This window comes from Pseudorca crassidens, chromosome 14 (genome assembly GCF_039906515.1).
Source record: "Pseudorca crassidens isolate mPseCra1 chromosome 14, mPseCra1.hap1, whole genome shotgun sequence".
Classification (NCBI taxonomy): Eukaryota; Metazoa; Chordata; class Mammalia; order Artiodactyla; family Delphinidae; genus Pseudorca; species Pseudorca crassidens.
In genome coordinates, this window is record NC_090309.1 from 63,069,454 (window position 1) to 63,088,322 (window position 18,869).

Here is an 18,869-nt window from a genome sequence, read left to right on the forward strand (position 1 = left end):
CACTGCTGTCCTCTCCCAACCTCCTAGTCACCTCTGTCCTCCGCTGAGCATCCATGAGCTTGGCTCACTGCTTCTCTCTCCATCCTGACTCCTGTCACCATCTCTGGCGACTTGAACATCCACACGGACAATTCTGACCACACCGTAGCCTCTGAGGACCTCAAGCTCGGAGCACTTCACCTCTGATGGTCCACACAGCAGGTACTCAAATACGTGTTGACAACATGTCGACAATGGGCACGTTTGAAGAGGTTTCATTTATCTTCAAAATTATGATACCTGTAACTAGGGTGACCATATAATTTATTTTCCAAACTGGGACAATGAATGAAAGAGAACACCAAAATAATTAAAATTATGTTATTTTTGGAAGTATTTACTTATTGATGACAAATTGGTTTTTATATTAAGGACCCTGTAAAATAATTATATTCCAAAACTATTTTCCAAAATAAAATTTTTCTTCAAAAAATTGACTGGTGTACATTGAAGCGACATTGAAAAAAACTTTATATCAATTATCTGCACATTCAAAATCATAGGCAGAATAATTGTTCCTAGTACTTATGTTCTTTAATTAGTTTCCAAGCTAAATCTGTCACTAATAATGTGTCACTGGTATCTTTATGAAGAATTTCCTTTTCGAAGCTAGTTTTCGTATTTTGAAGGTTTTGAACAAATCTGTTTGCAATTGCTTTCGAAATAAAATCTATCGTTAATAAATTTGAAATTGCTGACACCTTTCTCTGTAGACCACAACATTTTTAATTGACAATAACTCCTCAGGTATTGAGAATTGGTAAGTTCTATGCAAATTCTGCTAAATGGATGCTATTTTCAATTCAGAATTTCTTATGTAAATATTTTGTCCCAAGTATTGACACAGGTACTGTCTTTTGGCCTCCATTCAGAGTAGCATTCTCCAGCACATATTTTTACAGGATATAACTTGTCAAGTTAGTCATCTCTATTTAGGATTCTTCTGAATGTTTCCCTATGGTGTATGTAATTTCACATCCTAATAAATGAGTCCTTGGTAGAAGCCAGAAGTAAAAAAAAGTGGAGTTCAACCAAACCCATGCCAGCTTATTTTAATGCAACTAGTAATAATAGTATCTAGTTAACAAATGAAATATGCAAGACAAATGCTAAACTAAATGGGACTCAACAACAACAGGCATAAACAGGGGCTCTCCCAGGAAACAGCTCTAACACTGGCCCCTCCGAGGCAGCTCAGTAGTTCTCAATCCTGGCAGCATATCATCAGTACCACCTGCCAATGCTCAGACTCCCTTCCCAGAGACTCAGCTTTCACTGGATTAGCGTGGGCCTGGGAACAAGCATTGTACTCTCAAGTGATTCTAATGTGCAGCTCGGGCTGAGAGTGGCTGCACCAGCCTGATGCACCACTTTTAAAGCCAGGTCAGTGTGGTCCTCCAGGGCCATTCCCCAACTGCTCCATATACTGCAGGAACACCATGATTCTGATAACAGAGAACAGGGAGGTAAATCAGGCGCTGCCGTGCTGCTGTCACCTTGTCTCTGCACCCCCCGTGGGTGCGCTGTCACCTTGGGCCAGGAGAGAGTGCACGGCAGGTGCTCTGGGGCATGAGTAGAGCAGAGAGGTGGCCCTGCCACAAACCCTGTGAACACTACCCATGACACGGTCAGCGTGATTGCATGAAATCCTGTCAAACATGTAATTAAGCATCTCCTATATTGTCATGACAAAAATGAAACTTGTGGAGAGTTACAGAATTCTAATGGGAAATTAAAATGTTACAAATCTCACAAAAGCTCTAGTTAAGCCTTCGTAAGTGCTGTGTTCTATTCTCAATTTTTATTTTGAAAACAATTCTCAAAATGTAAAATCCCCAGCATTCCCAAAACGATGTATTATTTTGGCTCATTCTACAAATTTATGATCACCTTTCTAACTCTGTGTTTCGAAGTATGAAACACCACACTGGCAAAGAAAAATAACAACATGTGGTTTCCAAGCCCTAAGTGCCTTGCTGCCCCACGTGTGTCCCATAAAGCATTGGGGGTTGTCCGAGAGCCCGTCGGGAAAGCGGCATCTGCTGGTGCTTTGCCTGCTCTGAATTTAGTTCCGGGGCTGTGAGTTGAACTCTGTACAAATGTTCTGGATGACCTTGGGAACCACTTTGTAGAGGTGGTCGAACTCGTCCACAAAGAAGGCGTGGTCCCTGGCAGGGTGAGTGGCGATGACTTCCAGCTCGTCCTGTGCAGCCCATGCCACGCCTACGGCATAGGTGATCACTCCTGTGGGGACAAAGGGTAGATGAAGCAAATGTCCCCAAGGGAAAGTACTGAAATGAATCCTTGCCTTCCTGCTGCTCTGTTGGCCATTGTGCTTGAAGGCAACCGAGTCCAAACTCAGAAATGTGCCCAAAGCATGAACATCTGCTGTATGCCAGCAGCAATAAAGTTGGTATAGTTGCTATCTCATAGGAGTTTACAATCTTTTGGAGAGAAAAAACAGGAAAATGGAGTAAATGCATGATAAGAATTTCATGTCCAGGAGCAGCATGGGGATGACATTTGGACAAGTGAAACTTTGGTGCCGTGCAGATTGTACCACATGGCACACACTTGCTCTGTGTGTAGAGGCGCACAAAATTCAGTCTTACATGCATCAAAAGTCGGTTCGAGATCTTTTAAATGAAAATGAAACTATGGGTAGTCAAATCCATTTCACCTGCCTTCACTAATCAAGGTCGTTTTAAGACTTGCATGTCCTCCAAGTGGCACGTAGCCTAAACAGTAAGATGTTTGTCCAAGTTGTACTCCAGAAACTTGGAGTCAGCTGTGAGCTGACCTTAGCGTCAGCTGCGTCTAGCTCAGCTGAGCTGGTTAAGACAGGATAGGACCACTGACCCTCCAATGGGGCATGCGCGAGTGCCCGCTTGGTGACCTTTAGAACAAGCGCAGAGGCCTGTAGCTTGGTTACGCCTGCGCAGAGCAACACTTCCACACCTTTTTCTAATCACACTCCCCACGCCTCAGACCGCCCGGCTCCTTTACTTGTTATAAATACCCCGAGCTCTTTGCCCTTGGGGCGGTAGATTTGAGGCTGGTTCTCCTGTCTGCCTTGCGAATAAACTCTCTCTACTGCAAACCTAGACAAAAAAACGGTGGCATTGAATTACTTCAGGCTTGAGGGTGACTTTATAAGCCATAGGCTCCAACCTCATTCCCGGTGTAGGAACCCTGCTTGCACAAGGACCTGGAGAGCTGTGACCCAGCATCTGCTCCATCACCACAGAAAAGTAAGTGTTTACCGATAAGAAAGTGGCGGGCAGTGTTGACTGATGCAGGAGGTCATGGAAGATGAAAGGGAAAAGCGCTCTTTGGATTCAGAAGAAACAGAAACAAGATACTGGTAGCCTTTGAAGGGAGCAGCGGCAGAGGAGTAGATGCCAAAGAAACCAAGTGAATTGCTGTGAGTTGAGAGTGAAAAAGAAATGAAGATGTGGGGCAGCACATATAGCTGATTCTTTCCAGAAATGTGGCTATAAAGAGGCAGGTGGTAACTGGAGCTAGAACACGGGGTCAAAGAGAATTATTTCCCTTTTTAGGAAGAGAGGGACTTGAGCTGGTCTAGATGCAAATGGGAAGGAGTATAGTAGGATTAAAGTGTTTGGACTGTAACATGGAGCAGGGAGGAGAGGAATTCGGAGGGCAGGGATCTGTTCTCAGTGGGGAAACAGGCTGCCTGCTGTGTGGTTCTTGCCTGGTGAGCGGGTGCTTGACCTATTCCCACGCCCCCTCCAGGCTGGCCAGGGTGGGGTTAGCAAGATGGCCATGAGACAGAGGGCAGAGCCTGGGTGAGGGTTTCCGGCCAGGCTCCTCTCCCCCGCCAGCCACTCACAGGGCCCACATCACTCTCTCCACCATCTTCCGGGTGCCCTGTCCTGCTGACCGGCGAGCCATCCACACCTCACGTGGTTCTGGTCTAAGCTGGCCTTTTTTTTGGCCGTGCCACGCGGCATGAGGGATCTTGGTTCCCAGACCAGGGATCCAACCACTGGACTGTCAGGGAAGTCCCTAAGCTGTTCTTCTGTTGTGGCTCGTTGAGCTGAAGTTAAGCTGCCCGTTCCTTCTCTTACCTCTCCAGTGTCTTTCCTCTGAACACGGTCCACATTGGGAAAAGGCAGCGTTGGGCTTTAGGCCCCTGCCAAGTGGCTGCAGAATGGGGCTTAGACTGACTAAGCCCTCGTTTCTGCTCAAAGATGGAAGGACTGCCCCGCAGTAAAGACAGCATAAGCAGTACTAGAGATTTCTACTGGCAACCCAGCCTCGGCTTGGACACTCCTAAGTGTTGGCTTGGACACTCCCACAGTGCTTATTGCTTCCATGTCACTTGCATCTATTGGTCCTTGTTCTTTAAAGCTGCCCAGAACATAACAGCCCTGATAGTGCCCAGGACATTTCCCTTGATCTTCACTTCTCCTGACGAGTAGGCCAAGGCTACCCTCTGGGTGAGGTGCAAAGGAGGGGCATCTAGGAAAATGAGTGAGTGGAGCTGAACATGAGTGGGACCAGACGTTTGGAAAAAGCAGGAGAGCCCTGGGCTTGTCGAGAGCTGCCCCACCTACGTCCTCCCACTCACTTTGGAACTTTGGGCAGGTTGCTTCTGAGCCGTAAACCATCTTCCCTCTGCTGACATGAGCCCAAGGAGCCCTGTGAAGGCTGGCATGCAGGCCACCTGCCATCCCACCATTATGAGTGCTCCGCACAGGGCAAATCACTGGGCAGACCGTCTGAACTTGGTGTCTGGTTACTTTGGTTTCCAGAAGCCAGAACTGCTGGTTCCTAAAGGCTTGTTTATTTTTACACCCCTCCTTGTTTCAAGCAGGATTAAAAGCAGCTTTAAAGAATATGGAAAATCTTGCATCTGAACCAAGTTTAATGTAGGCAGACAAGAAAACTACCCCCACAATGAGTGAGTCTCTTCACTAGTACTTATCTACAGGTTTTTGGTTCACTGACCACTCAGTTTACTTCTGTTATCATTACTATTATTACTATCACTTGGGGTTTTCTCCAGGTTGTTTGTATTTTCCTGGTATTTTATGGCTCTTTCAAAACTGGTTATACATAGATTCTGTCAAAACATTAAATATGACCGATTTTCTAAATATTTACAAAAATAGTTTGCTCACTTTTCATGGTTGTAAACTTTCTGTTGCCCTCTTCCAAATTTTCATATGGAAATATCTCTTTAAATATTTTGAATGAAAATTTCTTTGAGGTCTCCCCCAAACCTCCAATATCTGGTTAGCAGTTGCTTACAAAAGTAGCACTCTTTTAAAACATCCATTTTCTTCAAATTTGTAACACAATTTTGTGGTCTTCAATGGAGATGAAAGCCATGAGTCAAATTCCTCTTCAGTGTGTCACATGTTGGTGTGCCCTGCCTCAGTGTGGGACCTTAACGTCGGCAGTCACCCACAGGCCGTGGTTTGCCGTGACACTGTGGAAGCCACCGTGGTGGCCCCTGCCTGACCCTTCTCTGCTGCCCAGTGGGGCCTGCAGTGTTGAACTACACCCCTAACACTCTCCCTGCAGTTCTGAACAGTTTATTAGGTGATAGGCAAAACCAGTGCATAGAGAGACAGTCCCTTCTTTGTCCCACTGGTCCACCAAGCCCCAGAGCGACGCTCAGCCCCAGACTGGTCAGCAAGACCAGCTCACTCACCCTCGTGATGGGCGACCATGGCCGGTATTCGGACATCGTCATAGGACCTCCCGTCAGTGATGAGGATCATTAATTTCCTCTTGTTGGGCTTGGACTTCTTGAAGAGCTGTTCCAGGGCGTAGTTGATGGCAGCCCCCGTGCTGGTCCCACCACTCCAGTACCCCACTCTCTTGATGGCGTTGAGGACGTCAGGCTTGGTGCTGTACACGTCGAACCCAAACTCCAGCCGCTGCTCGTAGGTGTACTGCACGGCCCCGATCCGCGTGTCCGTGTCGGAAATCTCAAACTCTTTGCTGAGGTTGGCCACAAACTGGAGAACCGTGCGGAAGTTGCCCGTCCCTACGCTGCTGGAGCCGTCGATAATGAAGCCAATGTCGGCCGAGTTTAAGCAGGTCTTGCTGCAGGCCAGTCGGTCGGTGTCACAGACCCGCTTCACCAGGGGCTGCACGGTCTTGTGGAGGCTGAACCAGTTCTGCACACTGAGCGAGTAGAAGCCGTTCGTTCTGCACACAGCCTGAAAGACAGGGGGAGGCCACCCGCCAGGTCAGGGGCCTGGCCACGCCCCCTCGCCACGCCCCCTGACCCTGCACCAGGCCTCCTAATGCGCTCTCTCCATCTCGGTTCACCCAGTCAGGTGCTCACCGGGGCAGAGACCCGTCAAGTTATCCCTGGACTCACTCCCACGCCCTCAGCCAGGTCTCTGCTTTTGTGGAGAGCCATCAGTCAAGCAAATCCACAGGGAGAGGGGAATCACTGGTTTCAGCTTCATATTTATGCCTCCTCAGGCCCCTCTGTTCATTTGTACTGGCAGCCAGCCATGAAGTTGGCATTGGTGGGCATCAACCCAGGAGAGATTAAAGAAAGCTTTTGTTGTGATTGGGAAAACAAAAGGCACGCATGAGACATAGCTAAAGAATTGTTTCCAGAGCAGCCCTGCATCCAGCAGGAAGGGAGTTCCACACGTGTCAGGCACCACTCTAGATGTTCTTAGATTATCTCACTAACCCCCCAACTTAACCCTACAGGGTGGAATTATAACCCCCTTGTCATGAAGGAACAAACCGAGGACCAGCTGTTAAGTGACATCCCTTGAATCCTTGAGGCTGGAACACAAATCTGTCTGCTCGTAGAACCCAAGCTCTGTCCTCTGGACAACTCTGCCTCCAGGCAACTTAATATTTACTTGTGCCCAAGTTTGTTCCAGAAAAAAACTCAAGACACCTGCAAATAAACATTGAGCAAGCTGGTTGGTGTGTTCCTGGAAGTGACTGTTTCCCCCTTGCCGCTGCCTCTCTGGGGGACGGGGTGGGTGTGCGTGGGTCACAGAGAGAATCACAGACCTGATGGCTACAATCGAAGGTGTATAATTAAAACATTATTTTAAGACAAGAAATGACTTTAAAATGTCCTAGGAAATATACTTTAATTGGTTTGTAAAAACCTAATGGGGTTCATAAACCTTTCCATGGCTTAGGTGGCATATGAGATGGGCGTTGAGGCTGAGCTGAGTTGTAGCCAACGGATGGAGAGGAGGGATTCCCCACCAGGCAGCCTGAGTAAGTCACAGCAGGATGCCAGGTGGCTGGAGCTAGGAAGATGCGCTGGGAAGCTGGGTTAGGACCACACTCCAGAAGACCTTGGGAATAATGAAGGATTTGAAGCAAGGACCCCACAGGACTGGAAAAACTCTTCATAAACATGAGCTTCATTGTGAAATCTAAACTGGAGGGAGAAATAATAGATATAAAGTAGTAGCTTGAACTGGAGAGGTGGTATTGGGCATGGGAAAGAGTGGACAGATGTGAGATATGTGACATGGGAGCTGACAGGGTGTCCTGGGGTGACTCTGGTTGTCTGAGACAGCTGTGGGGCCCGTATGTACAGTCCAGAGGATGAAAGAATTTGGGTGGGAAAGATGATGCACTTGGCATTTTGCATGTAACGTTTAAGGCTCTTGGGGACATCGGGTGGAGACTAGTCAGTCAGCTGGAAACAAATGGCTGTTGAGCTCCAGAGAGACCAGGGAGGGAGACATATGAGTGTGTCATTGCCTGTGGGCAAAGGCTGAAGCTGTGGCCCTGGGAGAGGTTCTGGAGGGAGAAAACCTAGTGAGAGCAGAGGGGAGGGCAAAGAACTGAGCCCTGGGGAAGTCTACACTTAGGGTACAAGACAGAAAAGAGGGCCTCCCTGGAGGCGCAGTGGTTGAGAGTCCGCCTGCCGATGCAGGGGACACGGGTTCGTGCCCTGGTCCGGGAGGATCCCACATGCCGGGGAGCGGCTGGGCCCATGAGCCATGGCTGCTGGGCCTGCGCGTCCGGAGCCTGTGCTCCGCAACAGGAGAGGCCACAGCAGTGAGAGGCCCGCATACTGCAAAAAAAAAAAAAAAAAAAAAAAAAGACGGCAAAGAGGAGAGAGCAAATGAAGAGCCACACCGTGTCCTAGAGGTTAAGGGAGATGAGAATTTCAAGGACAATGAAGTGCAGGATTCGTGCAGGGAGCTGAGCCCTAGTAGATCTGGAGACACAGAACACTAAAGCTTGCGGGCATCCCCCCACCCCTCCCTCCTATCCTCTTCCTTTTCTTTTTTTTTTTAATCATCTTTAATTTCTTTCATCAGTGTCTTATAGTTTTCTGCATAGAGGTCTTTTGTCTCTCTAGGTAGGTTTATTGCTAGGTATTTTATTCTTTTTGTTGCAGTGGTAAATGGGATTGTTTCCTTAATTTCTCTTTCAGATTTTTCACCATTTGTGTATAGGAATGCAAGAGATTTCTGTGCATTAATTTTGTATCCTGCAACTTTAACAAATTCATTGATTAGCTCTAGTAGTTTTCTGGTGGCATTTTTAGGATTCTCTATATATAGTATTGTGTCATCTGCAAACAGTGACTGTTTTACTTCTTCTTTTCCAATTCATATTCCTTTTATTTCTTTTTCTTCTCTAATTGCCATGGCTAGGACTTCCAAAACTATGTTGAATAATAGTGGTGAGAGTGGGCAACCTTGTCTTGTTCCTGATCTTAGAGGAAATGCTTTCAGTTTTTCACCATTGAGAATGATGTTTGCTGTGGGTTTGTTGTAGATGGCCTTTATTATGTTGAGGTAGGTTCCCTCTAGGCCCACTTTCTGGAGAGTTTTTATCATAAATTGGTGTTGGATTTTGTCAAAAGCTTATTCTGCATCTATTGAGATGATCATATGGTTTTTATTCTTCAATTTGTTAATATGGTGTATCGCATTGATTGATGTGCATATACTGAAGAATCCTTGCATCCCTGGGATAAATCCCACTTGATCATGGTGTATGATCCTTTTAATGTGTTGTTGGATTCTGTTTGTTAGTATTTTGTTGAGGATTTTTGCATCTATATTCATCAGTGATGTTGGTCTGTAATTTTCTTTTTTTGTACTATCTTTGTCTGGTTTTGGTATCAGGGTGATGGTGACCTCATAGAATGAGTTTGGGAGTGTTCCTTCCTCTGCAATTTTTTGGAAGAGTTTGAGAAGGATGGGTGTTAGCTCTTCTCTAAATGTTTTACAGGATTCACCTGTGAGGCCATCTGGTCCTGGACTTCTGTTTGTTGGAAGATTTTTTTTTTTTTTTTTTTTTTTTGCCGTGCGCAGGCCTCTCACTGTTGTGGCTTCTCCCGTTGCGGAGCACAGGCTCTGGACACACAGGCTCAGTGGCCATGGCTCATGGACCTAGCCGCTCCGCAGCATGTGGGATCTTCCCGGACTGGGGCACGAACCCTTGTCCCCTGCATCGGCAGGCGGACTCTCAACCACTGCGCCACCAGGGAAGCCCTGTTGGAAGATTTTTAATCACAGTTTCAATTTCATTACTTGTGATTGGTCTGTTTATATTTTCCATTTCTTCGTGGTTCAGTCTTGGAAGGTTATACCTTTCTAAGAATTTGTCCATTTCTTCCAGGTTGTCCATTTTATTGGCATAGAGTTACTTGTAGTAGTCTCTTAGGATGCTTTGTATTTCTGCAGTGTCTGTTGTAACTTCTCCTTTTTCATTTCTAATTTTATTGATTTGAGTCCTCTCCCTCTTTTTCTTGATGAGTCTGGCTAATGGTTTATCAGTTTTATCTTCTCAAAGAACCAGCCTTTAATTTTATTGAACTTTGCTATTGTTTTCTTTGTTTCTATTTCATTTATTTCTGCTCTGATCTTTATGATTTCTTTTCTTCTGCTAACTTTGGGTTTTGTTTGTTCTTCTTTTTCTAGTTCCTTTGGGTGTAACGTTAGATTGTTTATTTGAGATTTTTCTTGTTGCTTGAGGTGAGATTGAATTGTTCTAAACTTCCCTCTTAGAACTGCTTTTGCTGCGTCCCATAGGTTTTGGGTCATCGTGTTTTCATTGTCATTTGTCTCCAGGTATTTTTTGATTTCCTCTTTGATTTCTTCAGTGATCTCTTGGTTATTTAGTAGCATATTGTTTAGCCTCCATGTATTTGTGTGTTTTACGTTTTTTCGCCTGTAATTCATTTCTAATCTCATAGCATTGTGGTCAGAAAAGATGCTTGATATGATTTCAGTTTTCTTAAATTTACTGAGGTTTGATTTGTGACCCAAGATGTGATCTATCTTGGAGAATGTTCCATGCGCACTTGAGAACAAAGTGTAATCTGCTGTTTTTGGATGGAATGTCCTATAAATATCAGTTAAATCTATCTGGTCTATTGTGTCATTTAAAGCTTCTGTTTCCTTATTTATTTTCATTTTGGATGATCTGTCCGTTGGTGTAAGTGAGGTGTTAAAGTCCCCCACTATTATTGTGTTACTGTCGATTCCCTCTTTTATAGCTGTTAGCAGTTGCCTTATGTATTGAGGTGCTCCTGTGTTGGGTGCATATATATTTATAATTGTTATATCTTCTTCTTGGATTGATCCCTTGAACATTATGTAGAGTCCTTCCTTGTCTCTTGTAACATTCTTTATTTTAAAGTCTATTTTATCTGATATGAGTATTGCTACTCCAGCTTTCTTTTGATTTCCATTTGCATGGAATATCTTTCACCATCCCCTCACTTTCAGTCTGCATGTGTCCCTATGTCTGAAGTGGGTCTCTTATAGACAGCATATATATGGGTCTTGTTTTTGTATCCATTCAGCGAGCCTGTGTCTTTTGGTTGGAGCCTTTAATCCATTCACGTTTAAAGTAATTATCGATATGTATGTTCCTGTGACCATTTTCTTCATTCTTTTGGGTTTGTTTTTGTAGGTCTTTTTCTTCTCTTGTGTTTCCCACTTAGAGAAGTTCCTTTAGCATTTGTTGAGGAACTGGTCTGGTGGTGCTGAATTCTCTTACCTTTTGCTTGCCTGTAAAGCTTTTGATTTCTCAGTTGAATCTGTATGAGATCCTTGCTGGGTAGAGTATTCTTGGTTGTAGATTCTTCCCTTTCATCACTTTAGGTATATCATGCCACTCCCTTCTGGCTTGTAGAGTTTCTGCTGAGAAATCAGCTGTTAACCTTATGGGAGTTCCCTTGTATGTTATTTGTCGTTTTTCCCTTGCTGATTTCAATAATTTTTCTTTGTCTTTAATTTTTGCCAATTTGATTACTATGTGTCTTGGCATGTTTCTCCTTGTGTTTATCCTGTATGGGTCTAGCTGCACTTCCTGGACTTGGGTGGCTATTTCCTTTCCCATGTTAGGGAAGTTTTTGACTATAATCCCTTCAAATATTTTCTCGGGTCCTGTCTCTCTCTCTTCTCCTTCTGGGACCCCTATAATGCAAATGTTGTTGTGTTTAATGTTGTCCCAGAAGTCTCTTAGGCTGTCTTCATTTCCTTTCATTCTTTTTTCTTTATTCTGTTCTGCAGCAGTGAATTCCACCATTCTGTCTTCCAGGTCACTTATCCGTTCTTCTGCCTCAGTTATTCCGCTATTGATTCCTTCTAGTGTAGTTTACATTTCATTTATTGTAGTGTTCATCTCTGTTTGTTTGTTCTTTAATTCTTCTAGGTCTTTGTTAAACATTTCTTGCATCTTCTCGATCTTTGCCTCTATTCTTTTTCCGAGGGAGGTCCTGGATCATCTTCACTATCATTATTCTGAATTCTTTTTCTGGAAGGTTGCCTATCTCCCCTTCATTTAGTTGTTTTTCTGGGGTTTTATCTTGTTCCTTCATCTGGTACATAGCCCTCTGCCTTTTCATCGTCTGTCTTTCTGTGAATGTGGTTTTTGTTCCACAGGCTCCAGGATTGTAGTTCTTCTTGCTTCTGCTGTCTGCCCTCTCTCTTCCTTTCCTTTTTAAACCTGGGGTCCTGTCTTTGGAGGAAGGTTTATGTGGGGTCCCACTGTACAAAATATACAAAAAATGGGCTGCTTTGGGGGGATGGGTGTGAGGGCCTGGATCCCCATCTGTTCTGCTCCCATCTCCTGCCAGGCATTTCCACAGAACTGAGGGGCAGCTGAGTTTGAAATCCTGATCTCCCTGACTTGATTCAATACCTTTTTCTTGTTTATCAGATCAGTTAACTTGCAGTGCATGTGTGCCCACGTGCATGCTCGTGTGAAGGCTTGTGGGCTGCCCAGTTGAGGTCCCCTGGGGCTATAGGAGGAGTCAGGGGAGTCTTTACTGTGAGACCTTGGGGACCCTGCTCCTCCCAAGGTGCTGATGCTGGGCCTCAGTGCATCAGGTACATGGTGGTGGTCGTGGGGTGGGGGGTTGCTTTGAGAGGATAACTACAGGTTCCAGACTTACGAGTCTCTCACTGGAGGCCCTCCTACCTAGAAGTGAGCTTAACACCCATTTGAAGGAAAAAGAGACACAGCCTGGATGGCTGTTACAGCTTTGCAGGGAATTCTTATGTTGGGTGGGTCTCCCACTTACATACCTTGTTTGCAAAGTTGGGCTCTAGCACGTACTGCTTCTCCTTTTCAGAGGCACCTTCCATGGTGATGAAGAAAATGTTGATTCCTGACTCTCTTGCAAACCTTGATGCCTCTTCCACCTTGTCCGTGGGCCAGCCGTCCACCATCACCACGGCCACGTTGGGAGCACTGCCTCTGTTTCCATTAGATTTGGAAAAGAAGTTCTGAGTCACAAAGGAGATGGCCCGGCCTGGGAGAAAAAGAAAACTCGTGCTTGGAATGATCATGGAACTGATCATAGCAGCATAAAGAGATGCAGAAAAATACTCATTCCCTCCCTTGTTGGCTCGTTTTCTTTTTTAATCACATTAATTAGTTTTAGGTGTACAGTTCAGTGGTATTAAATGCACTCACAACGTCGTGGAACCATCACCACTAGCCGTTTCCCTCCCGTTTCATTTTAAGCCTTTAACTTCTAATTTTCTTTCTTTCTTTTTTTTTTTTTTTTTTTTTTTACAGTTTTACACCATTTGCAGCAAGCTGGACCTAGAGATTATCATACCAAGTGAAGTAAGTTAGACAAAGACAAATATTATATATCACACGTGGAATCTAAAAAAAATACAAATGAATCTATATACAAAACAGAAACAGATTCACAGACATAGAAAACAAACTTATGGTTACCAAAGAGGAAAGGGAATCGGGGGAGGGATAAATTAAGAGTATGGGATTAACAGATGCTAATTATTATTCATAAAATAGATAACAAGGATTTACTGTAAAACACGGGGAACAATATTCAATATCTTGTAATAACCTATAATGGAAAGTAATCTGAAAAAAATATATAACTGAATCACTTCGCTGTACACCTGAAACTAACTTAATATTGTAAATCAACTGTACTTCAATTTTAAAAATTAAATTCAAAAAATAAAAGTTTTAAAGACCAGCAAACAGATGAGAAAAACTTTCATAGGAACGAAAGTGTCCGTTCTTTGCCTGGGTGCTGGAACCAACCTCACTAAGCCCCTGTGCCGTTTCCCAGAGTGTGGGGTGGGGGGAGCTGAAGTGACGGGAGCCTCTCCTTGGGCTACGGTGGCTCGGGGTGAGCCCGGTGCTCCAGCAGCCGCTGGGTGGGAAAGGCTGTATTCTGGGTTCAGTGGAATCTTGTGTCTAGTTCCACCAGGGGCATAGGTCTGGCTGGCTCGGGACGCGCTGCACCCACTAAGAACTAAGGTGTTCTAGCCTGGCTATGTCGCCTACTGGCCATGTGGCCTGGGTGGGTCACTCGGGGCCTCTGGGCCTAGGTTTCCATGACGACAACCTGCCTCAGCTGAGAGCAACAGTTGAGAGGGATAGTACAGCCTCCCAGCATGGCTTTCTCAAGCATATACTTCACACTGTCTAGGGTCTCCTGAAATTTTTTGGAATCAAGGAGGGTGATCAACTGTCCCAGTTTTCCAGGACTTTGCCAGTTTTAGCACTGGAAGCCCCATATGCCCCTGGGCAAACTGGGATGACTGGTCACCCTAGAGTCAGCATAGCTGCATATAATAAGGTAGGGCTCTTAACCTGGGCTCTGTGAACCCCTGGGGCACTGGGGGTGAGTACCCACAAATCCCCTGAATTTATACACAGTATTTTGTGTATATAAATATTTATTTGGGTACCAGGGCCATAGCTTTCAAAGGGGTCCCCAATCAAAATAAAAGTTAAGAGCTACCTTCTTAAGACATTAGGGTTAATGACATTACACTCAATGCTTCTTTGGTTTTGGCCAGCATCCTGGCTCCACTGGCTAGTATAATCTTACCTGACAAATGAAAGGATCAAATGGTTACATACTCAGTTGCTAGAGAAATGTCTCGGAGAACCCATGTGAGCTGGCTGCATAAAACACAGTTGCTAAGGGAAACATTGGCTGCTGAGAACTGCTTTCACAGCTGGGGCTGATTTCCCTCAAGGCCCAAGGCACCCAGCAGTCCCCCCTGGTTTAACGTTAACTGCCTGTAGACAGAGCACAGGGAGCCATCAGAAGATCACCTTGACCCCACCAATCTTAAATTTGGAGGTCATGGTCAATTTGTGTTCAATACATATTCCATCCACCTTCCAGCATGTCTTGAAAGCAGAGGCTGGAAATCTGAAAACTACATTGAGACTTCCTTGCAGCTAGTTCTGGATTTGTTTTAGTTTCATGAAATGATGCACACACATGAGATTTGATTCTGCTGTTTCTGCTGACAAGTCTGTAGAGTGTTTGACTTCTCCAGGGAAGTGTTAGCAGAGGCGCCTGTGTTTGGTCACCAGCTTCCTTGGTGTTGAGAACGTAGGGTGCAGAGCATTCACTTTGTGGCTGTGAATGGAGCAGGCAAGGCATGGTTTTGTAGCCGGCAGCTATAGCAGAAACTTCCTGATCATGGTGGCTTCCTGGCTGAAGCAGATTCCTAAGGAGGCTGTGGTGGCAGAATTGAGAAAGCAATTTCCTGATCTTGGAAGAGGTACAGCTCCTTAGAGGTCCTGGTTCTGCAAGAAGCCATCTCCGAAAGCTCAGCCTAGAGTCCATTTCTTCAGTAATTCTCAAAACCATTTAATACCCTGAAATAAATCCCTTTCTGCTTAAACCAGCTGGAATGGGTTCAGTTCTCTAAACCCAAACCCAGATCAATACAGGGCAGAGATAGAACATGTTACCCACTGAAAGAATGATTTTATGCTGATTTTATTAATCCCATCAAAGAAACAGAATGTCTTCTGAAGTTTTAAAGTTTTTATTTTTTAAACAATTCTTTTAAAAATTTTATTTATTTTTGGCTGTGTTGGGTCTTCGTTGCCGCTCGGGAGCTTTCTCTAGTTGTGGCGAGCGGGGGCTACTCTTCGTTGCAGTGCGCGGGCTTCTCATTGCGGTGGCTTCTCTTGTTGCAGAGCACAGGCTCTAGGTGCTCGGGCTTCAGTAGTTGTAGCACGCAGGCTCAGCAGTTGTGGCTCGAGGGCTCTAGAGCACAGGCTCAGTAGTTGTGGCACACGGGCTCAGCTGCTCCGCGGCATGTGGGATCTTCTCGGACCAGGGCTCGAACCCGTGTCCCCTGCATCGGCAGGCGGATTCTTAACCACTGCACCACCAGGGAAGCCCCTGAAGTTTTAAAGTTTTACTGCATGATACATTACTGGAATTTCACTGATATAAGTATTAAACTGAAAAATCAGACATCAATTCTATCATGCTCCTGATGAGGTAATACTGGTTTGGTGTCTTGGATAGCAGTGACTTGGCCAGTGTTTATTTAGACTTGTTCAGAGATCAAAGGCTCTTCATTTGCCAGATGCTAATACACTGGTCTACAGAGACAAACACTGAGGTGGAGAGGGAAATAATTAATCAGGTTTACTGTAATTTTGAAGATGATCCTTCAAAGATAGTTCTATTCCCTGTGCGCGTTCCATGTCAAGCAACTGTGGCTCACTTCTCCACTTCCCTGGATTGCGATGGTACAGACAGGTTCCCCAAGAAGTGGACAGCCTTCCCAGTGCCCCCAAAACCAGACTACCATTTATAAATTAGTACACTGGCATGGGCTCATTGGTGGCCTTTGAGCTTGGTTCGTGTGAAACTGTTTCCTCAGGCCTGGTCACCTCTGGGGAGCTGATAAAATGGAGTTTCTGGACCTGCCCCATTGAGGACTAGATCTTGACCTTGGAATTCCGGTACCCCACTGCCACCCCACCCCATCACCACCACCAAGGATCAGATAGAGACTCAGCTTGAAACAAAGACCATGTCTCTTGTTGCACAGTTATTACTATAACAGGAGCTGATTAGAAAAACACTCTCAAGGGGCACTGTGGAGCTTCCTGAATGGAACTGGTTACAAATTTTACTTATTTTTATAAAAAAAAAGTTTTCACAAAATATAATGAAAAATAGCTGATGACTCGGAGAACAGTTGGGATAGTCATGATTGCAGTTCTACTTGTCCTGAAGAAAGTTGCCATACTGAGGAACCCGGCGTGCTGGAACTCTCCAGCATCTTTGTGGTAATGATTTTTGCCCCCGAATCCATGATAATACTTGAGGAAAGATACAGATATTATGTGAGTCATTTCTTGAAGGATTATTTTGATTTTTTCCTTTTTCTATCTAGCATGAAAAGAAAGAGAACCATGGTAGCAAGAACATTGACATCCGGATCACATACCTACATTAGAAAGCCCTCCTCTCTGGGTAATTTTCTCTATGGCTGTCTTCACATCCCGGGAGTTCATGTGAGTCTTGAGATTAAACTGGGTAACAGGGTTGTCTCTGAAGATTCAGAACAAGAAATAAAAATTAGCTGGAAAGTTATTACACTTTGAGGAAAGCAGAAATCAGAGCTGATTGTTTTAGATATGAACAGAATGGAAGCTGCTTCAAAGCCTTAAGCTGGTGTTTATAAAATGCCCCACTGTGGACAGAAGTAATGGGAGGACTGGGTCCTCCACAGTGTGTGTAGAGAAGATTGGGCTGTTTCGGGGCTCCGAAGGTGTGGGTTCTAGTTTTGACTATGCTGTTTCCTAGCTGTGTGACCTTGAGAAGTCATCTAACTTCTCTGGGCCTCAGTTTCCTCATCTAGATAAAAATAAAGGTCATAACGTTTATGTTGTTAAAGATCAGGACTGTTGTCAAGTGGGATTTTGCAAATGTCAGGATGTCCCCAGGCTGCCCCAGACCCTCCTTTCCAGGAAGAGAGTCTCAGCTGATAGCCACCCCCGGGTTACCCCAGCACTGGAACTGCATCTTAACAGCCGTGTCAAGGAGAAGACATCCCTTCATCTTTCTCACTCTGTGGCTCCTGTGACTGGCTGAGAATATTCAAATCTTACCCGGAAGGTCAACATCTATTTTGTTGAAGGCTGAAAAAGGTTAGCTGGAGAGGAGTTGGAGTGAATTAAGTGGAGAAACAGAATGAGAACCCTTCTCTAGAGCAGAGTCTCCTTGGTTAACAGGCTTGGGAGCAGCTGAGCAGGGGGTGTGGAATGCCTTTCATGACCAGGTGGAAGGTGTGTCGGGAAGGACAAGGGCTCCGTGGGGTGGACGTGTGTGGTCACACTCAGGATGAAGTGGGGATGCACAGTGAAATCACATCTCTCGAAGCACTGACACTCAGCCACTGGCAGCGCTTCGTGCAGGTGTGACCTCTAAGGTCACACGGAGCCCCAAACGCCAGAAGAGCCTGCACTTGCTTCAGTGCTCTGATGCTGCTGTCTTGAAATGCTTAATACTTTTTGAAAATGTGGAACTGCAAATTATGTAGCTGGTCCTGGCTGCAGATTACTAAGTCTTCAAGGAGAGGGAGAAGGAGACTTTTAAAAGTAAGTCTTTCCATAAACACCTGGAGTAGATCCAGGAAGAAGCAGGTTTCGGCAGTTTCAGGTGGGAATTCCCAGGCCCTACAGTGGATTCTCTGCCAGTCCTTTGGGGAACCTGGCAGTGCAGTCACCAGCAAGCCCGTTCCCCAGGACTCGAGAGGAGACATCCTCTGCCTCCCTCCCCTCCCCTGCTCCGACCCTATTATCCGACCCTCCTAGCTATCACAAGGTGATCTATGTCGGAGGAGAGTTCGGAAAGAGGCTGGAAGGATGCCCCTCTGTCCTCCATCTCATTAGTGAATATGAGGGACACAGGCTGGTTCTTGGGCAAAACCAAAGCAAACTGCCCAGAAGTCCACTTCTCTAAGCGAGAGGTGATGTGAAACTGGGAGGACCAACTACCTTCAGCGAAGACAAGGAAAGTTTACGACAAGCTCGACTAGGGTGGGTGTTGGGGAAAAACCCAACCAGATGAAAAGCCCCCAGGTGAAAACCAAGTTCCAGTTCAGGATTAAACACAAACGAACAACAACAATAAAGCAAAGCGCAGAACAGAGAAATGTCGGCATTCTGGCTGAGCTCGACCTCACCGTCAAGCCACATGCGAAGGCTGCGAACCGAACCGAGGCTGCTTTAACGCACCCCACCGCTCAGGGCCCAGGGAGGGGGAATCACAGCGAAGGAACCCTAGTACTTTCACGGTTAGTCTTCTTTCCCTTGGGGCTCCAGGGCTTTCCAGTTTCTATTCTCACAGATCAATTTCAGTAACTGCTGTACTTGCCCCCTGGCCATCTAGGCTCAAAACTTGGACCCCATCTTTACTTGCTCAGTCATAGGACCCGTGGGACCTGTCAGGCACGTCTCCTACGTTCCTCTGTCTGGAGCACTTGCTTTTATCCCCTCCTCTGTGTTTCTGTGCAACCCTCTGAGTTCAGGCTCCCTTACTTCTTGCTGGTTCTATTATGAGTCTC

The 18,869-nt window shown here is 45.5% G+C and overlaps 1 protein-coding gene and 1 long non-coding RNA gene across 4 annotated transcripts in view; one reads left to right on the forward strand and one right to left on the reverse strand.

The window, feature by feature from the left end:
- Positions 1-368: 368 nt before the first annotated feature.
- VIT (vitrin) overlaps positions 369-18,869 on the reverse strand; it is a 123,059-nt gene continuing 104,558 nt past the window's right edge. Inside the window, exons 11-14 of one of the 3 annotated variants that reach the window (XM_067703278.1) lie at positions 16,749-16,852; positions 12,570-12,796; positions 5,723-6,236; positions 369-2,283 (exon numbers count right to left, since the gene is read on the reverse strand). In XM_067703278.1, the coding sequence (XP_067559379.1) occupies positions 2,105-2,283; positions 5,723-6,236; positions 12,570-12,796; positions 16,749-16,852 (1,024 nt within the window). In that variant the 3' untranslated portion in view covers positions 369-2,104. The remainder of the gene's footprint in view (positions 2,284-5,722; positions 6,237-12,569; positions 12,797-16,748; positions 16,853-18,869) is intronic. The other 2 variants (XM_067703277.1, XM_067703276.1) reach the window with 2 other exon arrangements.
- LOC137205288 (uncharacterized) lies at positions 3,089-17,057 on the forward strand. Its single transcript, XR_010934082.1, has 3 exons — positions 3,089-3,290; positions 13,066-13,116; positions 16,695-17,057. It is a non-coding gene; the product is annotated as an uncharacterized lncRNA (long non-coding RNA).